This window comes from Sinocyclocheilus rhinocerous, unplaced genomic scaffold, assembly GCF_001515625.1.
Source record: "Sinocyclocheilus rhinocerous isolate Xijiao unplaced genomic scaffold, SAMN03320098_v1.1 scaffold5839, whole genome shotgun sequence".
Classification (NCBI taxonomy): domain Eukaryota; kingdom Metazoa; phylum Chordata; class Actinopteri; order Cypriniformes; family Cyprinidae; genus Sinocyclocheilus; species Sinocyclocheilus rhinocerous.
In genome coordinates, this window is record NW_015654939.1 from 19,648 (window position 1) to 27,505 (window position 7,858).

A 7,858-nucleotide genomic window follows, 5' to 3' on the forward strand; every position below is an offset into this window, starting at 1 on the left:
GTCAGTTATACAACAAAGAAGCAACACTCTTTTCTTATGATGAATTCCTTTCTTATTGTAAAATACCAATTCCTCAAAGAGAGTTCTCAATTGTTATTGGTCCAATCCCTTCAGTGTTGTGCTAGTTACTAAGAAATAGTAACTAGTTACAGTTACTAGTTACTTCATTCAAAAAGTAACTCAACATCCACCAATCCTACAATGCGTCGCTGCTGTAAACAGGTTAGGATGTAGGTTACACTTCAGCCAAAATTAATTAATTAAAAAAAGTAACGGACAACGCACCATATGGTAACGGTAACGGAGTTAATTTATTTAAAAAGTAATGCGTTACAGTATTAGTTACTGTCAAAAGTAACTGCGTTACTAGTAACGCGTTACTGCCCAACACTGAATCCCTTCAGGTACTCACATGTTAGGTAGCCTATTGATAAAGACCATTCTCCCAATTCAGCGTCTCTTGATGTTACTAAATCTTACGTTGGTTAAATTTGTTTTTCATGAAATCATTGAAATTTCATGAGTAATAATGGAGCTATTCGTACTCCTTTCCAAAAAAAAATTGTTACTGTGCCTTATGTTTTGTCTCATTGGAACGGTTTATTAAATGGAAAATTGATTTGCTCGAGAAAAGTGTGGTTGTTACCACAGAAATATCATCTTAGAAATAAGATTAAAAAATGCACGTTTTTTTGGTAAGGTTCCCCTGGTAAAATTTGCATTGCATGGGCTAAATATCACGTTATTGGGTTCGCTGCAACCTGTGGACATGAAAAACAACCCAGGGCTACAGATTTTAAAGTTACCCAATTCCGAGGGAAAACCGTGGACTTGGCAACACTGCATGGAGGTGACGTATTTCCTGCTCGAGAGTGGAGCTCCACTCGCCCAGACGCCCACGGTCTGCAGCCAGACCCAGAGCCATAGAAAGAGAGAGTTGCGTCAACGGAAGTCCAAAACGCTCGATCGTCACGTGATTGACGTAGACCTCAAATAGTTCCAGGAAGTTCATAGCGGGCAAGTGAAATACATTGAGTTGGAGAGACAGGACTGTGATTTTTGGTAATTAGTAGACAATAAAATAATTTATTTACATTATTTATAAAATAATGTATACATGTATACGTAGTATATATATGTAGTTATATCAGTGTTGTTTTTAAAAGATAAAATCTGCTACTATTTGAGGATTAATGTGGTCAGCTATCCTTACCTGCCTTGTTAACATATTTTAGGCTGAATTTACCATGATAAAAGTCCGTGTATGCTATATAAATGACATCGTGGTCTTCTGACAAAGTAATTTGCCTCTCTATATAAATATAATTATATGTGTGCGTGTTCTTACAACTTGCATGTTAGTCAAGTTCAATCACATCTTAATGTTCATTGTCGTTTTACTAATCTCATGGTAAATGTTAAGTTTGTTGTCTTAGAAAATTCATTCCAAATAAATGAAGATATTTTATTAAGTGAAAACTAATCTTGTTCAATGTTTTTGATTCTTGTGCACCCCACCCCGTAAATCTACTAATTAAGTGAGGAATAATCTAATAATCATCTGTTTTATTGCACAGGGTAATTTGATTAGCTGTGCTGATAACATACTATTTTGTTCTATAAATGTCTTACCTTTTAAAAGTTCGTCACAGCGGTCTCTTCTGCTGCATCTCTACGGCGCTGATAGTATTAGCGCTAACTTCCGGGAACTATTGAGCGGCTCCACGATCCGCCATTGCTGTAAAAAACTGGTCCATTGGAGTGAACGGAGTTGTCGCAACTCTCTCTCTCTACGGCTCTGGCCAGACCCATCTCATCTAATCGGAAGTTGGGAACTCTCTCCAGTCTCTTCCTGTACACGTCGCTCTACGACCAATGTGACGTATGCGTTAGCCGGGCAGCCACAGGAATATAGCACTCAATTGAACCATGGAGACTCTCTTTAGCCTACCGTTTACTGTACTGGAATGTCCGAACATCAAACTTAAAAAACCGTCATGGCTACATATGCCTTCTGCAATGACCGTATATGCCGTCGTGATTGTTTCATATTTTCTCATTACCGGTGGTAAGAATTTTAAAGCCATCTCAGTAACTAGCATTCAGCTAACCCTTATCCTCCTATTTTGTGTGTGTGTGACAGCATAATCTTTTATCTACTAGTAAAAATTTGCAGTAAAGTTTTTGTGTATTACAGTTCAATTTAATATGAAGACGCATGCTTCGTGTTTTGTTAAATAATCTTGCGAGTTAACGTTAACCTGTTTTCTCTGACAGTGCTGTTATCATTCATAAATCTCAAATTATATTGCTCACTGCAGACAGAATGACTTACTCTTTTGCTCCTGGCTACATATTACATTAGTTAGAATGAAACGAAAGTTTATTATTATTTTTCTCATATAAATAGTTGGTTAAATGCTTTTAAGTGCGACATTACTCTGTCTCTGGATGATTGAACCGTACTGTGATCATAATAATTTGATCTCTTCAGGCATCATATATGATGTGATCGTTGAACCTCCAAGTGTCGGATCAATGACAGATGAACACGGGCATCAGAGGCCAGTGGCCTTTCTGGCGTACAGGTAAAGGGTTTATTACGGCTGGTCATCATAAAATCAACCAGCTGGTGGCGCTTTAGATGTACTTGAGGCACAGTGACAGTGTTTCACTTGTAAAATAAACAACTGGGGCTACACAAGCACAATAATTAAAACAAAACTGAAACAGCGATATATCTTATAAAATTCTGTTTATTGAATCCAAGTATCCAAAGTGTAACGTGAAAGTGTAGTGCTGAATGATTGTGTTCTCTTTTAAAGGGTGAATGGGCAGTACATCATGGAGGGGTTGGCCTCCAGTTTTCTCTTCACCATGGGAGGTCTTGGATTCATAATTCTGGATCGCTCTAATGCACCAAACATTCCCAAGCTCAACCGTTTCCTCCTGCTCTTCATCGGCTTTGTCAGTGTGCTGCTGAGCTTTTTTATGGCCAGAGTCTTCATGAGAATGAAACTACCGTAAGTCACTAAACTTTACATTAGCTTTTTGAACATTATTTATATGTTTATATTGTATTACACTACCAAGGTTTGGACACACTACTCATTCTTCAATATTATAATTATTATTATTATTCTCAGTGTATTTCAGGGAGATAGCAGCATTGTTTTAGCACTGTTTCTTTAAAATATATTTAATCATATTGTGGTTTTAGACCACTATCTCTCTTGTCTTGTGTTTGATGAACTCTCTGTATTTCTAATGATGATCTGAATGTGTTTGTCTTGCAGTGGTTATCTTATGGGTTAAAGCTGCAACATTGCACATGCTACAGGCAGAGATACAGAGAACATACAGAAAACTATGTTTCAGTGCCAAGGACTACAGTCTCATTCCAATTCTGACCAGTTATTTCCACTGGCGTGACTCTTTGATGTGCAGTTTTTTTTCTATAATAAACAAATACTATACACAACTTTGCAACATTTGAATTATTTGATTATTTAAAACTGTACTTTGGTAAATGATATTAAGTTTATCGAAAATGAAAAGCTTATTTACAGTGGAAGCCTTATAGAATAGATTTAAAGTGTTGAATGTTATGTTTGCAGTGAAATGCATTTTACAAGTTGGGCCTATTAAAAAAAATTTTTTATCTTACAATAATAATGAGGGTTATTGTCACCTGGTATGTTTTAAAACTTTAAAACACTAGGGAGCAGCACTGGATGGACTTAATTGAAATAGAGTGCTGCAGGGATGGCATATTTTTGTCAGGTAAACTCATCTACTCAGCGATGTGATTCTACCAGTGTAATCAGGAATTCCTAAAATAATGACCCACGTCACGTGAATCTTGCAGATCTGTATTAAGAAAAAAAAAAAAGTGGTTCAGGGTGATGCTGGTTACTGCATGATGATTGAAATCGTGAAATCACATAAAAATCATATACTATCCTAATCATGTGATTATGAGCTTCTTCGTGTGTAGAAACGTTTCTCTGGGGCTGCGTCCGAAACCGCCTCCTTCCCTACTATATAGTAGGAGAAAAGAGTATGTGAAGAAAGTAGTATGTCCGAAACGTCAGTATTCATAAAAGAGTAGGCGAGAAATCCCCGGATGTCCTACTGCTTCAGGCCAGATTCTGAAGTGCTCATCGATGGATACTTTTCTATCCCAGAAGCCCACGGGAGAGGATACTTCATCATCGAACATGATGGAGAACAGCGACGAGGGTGTTTACAAATGTGAGTATTACATATCAAATACACGGTGCAGAGTGACTGATGAAGGAATGCTGCCATCAAAGGCTTTGAGTGAGTATACTACAGAAATGAATAAAACATCTTTTAAATCTTAAGTTGTAGTTTATTTTAATTACTGTAATTTCAAACAGAGTTATCACAGCACTTTTCTGATTCTTGATTTCTGTGCATTTGCTGTAGGGCTTTTGTGGTGGAGCAGGACCTGCAAGGAAAGGTGACGGCAGGGAAAGACTTGCCAAAACCAGTGAAGAGACTCATTGTGAGGGTGATGTCTCTTTACAGTCTTCAGGTGGTTCTTGTTCTGAAAGCAAGATAGCGAAGGAGAAAAACACAGGAGAAATGGTTAAGTGATGCTCCATCACATTGCAGTCCTGTGGCATCTGCTCCTTCAACACAGTGCTTCTTTAGTAGCTAAGACGTTTAAGTATAAAATACAGTAATAATGTACAGGTTTACTGTAATTACTTCTATAATATAGTAGTGGTATATAATACATTTTTGGAAATTTAGCCTATCATGATTCTGAAATGAAAACTGCTCACCTACATTAAACTTTTCATTCTCACTTTGGTCCATCTGCATCCTTTGCAATATATCTAAGTCTATTTAATAACTCCCCACCAGCAAAATCACTTTTAAATTACACAACGATGGATGAAACTGCATGAAGAGAATGAATAACATCCCGTAAATCTACTAATTAAGTGAGGAATAATCTAATAATCATCTGTTTTAATGCACAGGGTAATTTGATTAGCTGTGCTGATAACATACTATTTTGTTCTATAAATGTCTTACCTTTTAAAAGTTCGTCACAGCGGTCTCTTCTGCTGCATCTCTACGGCGCTGATAGTATTAGCGCTAACTTCCGGGAACTATTGAGCGGCTCCACGATCCGCCATTGCTGTAAAAAACTGGTCCATTGGAGTGAACGGAGTTGTCGCAACTCTCTCTCTCTACGGCTCTGGCCAGACCCATCTCATCTAATCGGAAGTTGGGAACTCTCTCCAGTCTCTTCCTGTACACGTCGCTCTACGACCAATGTGACGTATGCGTTAGCCGGGCAGCCACAGGAATATAGCACTCAATTGAACCATGGAGACTCTCTTTAGCCTACCGTTTACTGTACTGGAATGTCCGAACATCAAACTTAAAAAACCGTCATGGCTACATATGCCTTCTGCAATGACCGTATATGCCGTCGTGATTGTTTCATATTTTCTCATTACCGGTGGTAAGAATTTTAAAGCCATCTCAGTAACTAGCATTCAGCTAACCCTTATCCTCCTATTTTGTGTGTGTGTGACAGCATAATCTTTTATCTACTAGTAAAAATTTGCAGTAAAGTTTTTGTGTATTACAGTTCAATTTAATATGAAGACGCATGCTTCGTGTTTTGTTAAATAATCTTGCGAGTTAACGTTAACCTGTTTTCTCTGACAGTGCTGTTATCATTCATAAATCTCAAATTATATTGCTCACTGCAGACAGAATGACTTACTCTTTTGCTCCTGGCTACATATTACATTAGTTAGAATGAAACGAAAGTTTATTATTATTTTTCTCATATAAATAGTTGGTTAAATGCTTTTAAGTGCGACATTACTCTGTCTCTGGATGATTGAACCGTACTGTGATCATAATAATTTGATCTCTTCAGGCATCATATATGATGTGATCGTTGAACCTCCAAGTGTCGGATCAATGACAGATGAACACGGGCATCAGAGGCCAGTGGCCTTTCTGGCGTACAGGTAAAGGGTTTATTACGGCTGGTCATCATAAAATCAACCAGCTGGTGGCGCTTTAGATGTACTTGAGGCACAGTGACAGTGTTTCACTTGTAAAATAAACAACTGGGGCTACACAAGCACAATAATTAAAACAAAACTGAAACAGCGATATATCTTATAAAATTCTGTTTATTGAATCCAAGTATCCAAAGTGTAACGTGAAAGTGTAGTGCTGAATGATTGTGTTCTCTTTTAAAGGGTGAATGGGCAGTACATCATGGAGGGGTTGGCCTCCAGTTTTCTCTTCACCATGGGAGGTCTTGGATTCATAATTCTGGATCGCTCTAATGCACCAAACATTCCCAAGCTCAACCGTTTCCTCCTGCTCTTCATCGGCTTTGTCAGTGTGCTGCTGAGCTTTTTTATGGCCAGAGTCTTCATGAGAATGAAACTACCGTAAGTCACTAAACTTTACATTAGCTTTTTGAACATTATTTATATGTTTATATTGTATTACACTACCAAGGTTTGGACACACTACTCATTCTTCAATATTATAATTATTATTATTATTCTCAGTGTATTTCAGGGAGATAGCAGCATTGTTTTAGCACTGTTTCTTTAAAATATATTTAATCATATTGTGGTTTTAGACCACTATCTCTCTTGTCTTGTGTTTGATGAACTCTCTGTATTTCTAATGATGATCTGAATGTGTTTGTCTTGCAGTGGTTATCTTATGGGTTAAAGCTGCAACATTGCACATGCTACAGGCAGAGATACAGAGAACATACAGAAAACTATGTTTCAGTGCCAAGGACTACAGTCTCATTCCAATTCTGACCAGTTATTTCCACTGGCGTGACTCTTTGATGTGCAGTTTTTTTTCTATAATAAACAAATACTATACACAACTTTGCAACATTTGAATTATTTGATTATTTAAAACTGTACTTTGGTAAATGATATTAAGTTTATCAAAAATGAAAAGCTTATTTACAGTGGAAGCCTTATAGAATAGATTTAAAGTGTTGAATGTTATGTTTGCAGTGAAATGCATTTTACAAGTTGGGCCTATTAAAAAAAATTTTTTATCTTACAATAATAATGAGGGTTATTGTCACCTGGTATGTTTTAAAACTTTAAAACACTAGGGAGCAGCACTGGATGGACTTAATTGAAATAGAGTGCTGCAGGGATGGCATATTTTTGTCAGGTAAACTCATCTACTCAGCGATGTGATTCTACCAGTGTAATCAGGAATTCCTAAAATAATGACCCACGTCACGTGAATCTTGCAGATCTGTATTAAGAAAAAAAAAAAAGTGGTTCAGGGTGATGCTGGTTACTGCATGATGATTGAAATCGTGAAATCACATAAAAATCATATACTATCCTAATCATGTGATTATGAGCTTCTTCGTGTGTAGAAACGTTTCTCTGGGGCTGCGTCCGAAACCGCCTCCTTCCCTACTATATAGTAGGAGAAAAGAGTATGTGAAGAAAGTAGTATGTCCGAAACGTCAGTATTCATAAAAGAGTAGGCGAGAAATCCCCGGATGTCCTACTGCTTCAGGCCAGATTCTGAAGTGCTCATCGATGGATACTTTTCTATCCCAGAAGCCCACGGGAGAGGATACTTCATCATCGAACATGATGGAGAACAGCGACGAGGGTGTTTACAAATGTGAGTATTACATATCAAATACACGGTGCAGAGTGACTGATGAAGGAATGCTGCCATCAAAGGCTTTGAGTGAGTATACTACAGAAATGAATAAAACATCTTTTAAATCTTAAGTTGTAGTTTATTTTAATTACTGTAATTTCAAACAGAGTTATCACAGCACTTT

The 7,858-nt window shown here is 37.3% G+C and overlaps 2 protein-coding genes across 2 annotated transcripts; both read left to right on the forward strand.

Moving 5' to 3' along the window:
- Positions 1-1,624: 1,624 nt before the first annotated feature.
- Positions 1,625-3,475, forward strand: LOC107717863 (oligosaccharyltransferase complex subunit ostc). Its single transcript, XM_016524740.1, has 4 exons — positions 1,625-2,068; positions 2,495-2,588; positions 2,826-3,023; positions 3,297-3,475. Exons 1-4 carry the CDS (start codon positions 1,930-1,932, stop codon positions 3,313-3,315), a joined length of 450 nt encoding a protein of 149 aa, XP_016380226.1. The 5' UTR covers positions 1,625-1,929; the 3' UTR covers positions 3,316-3,475.
- A 1,798-nt stretch (positions 3,476-5,273) lies between these two features.
- Positions 5,274-6,913, forward strand: LOC107717864 (oligosaccharyltransferase complex subunit ostc). The gene is made up of 4 exons (XM_016524741.1): positions 5,274-5,506; positions 5,933-6,026; positions 6,264-6,461; positions 6,735-6,913. The coding sequence occupies exons 1-4, from the start codon at positions 5,368-5,370 to the stop codon at positions 6,751-6,753; spliced, it is 450 nt and encodes a 149-aa protein (XP_016380227.1). The 5' UTR covers positions 5,274-5,367; the 3' UTR covers positions 6,754-6,913.
- The last annotated feature ends 945 nt before the right edge of the window (positions 6,914-7,858 follow it).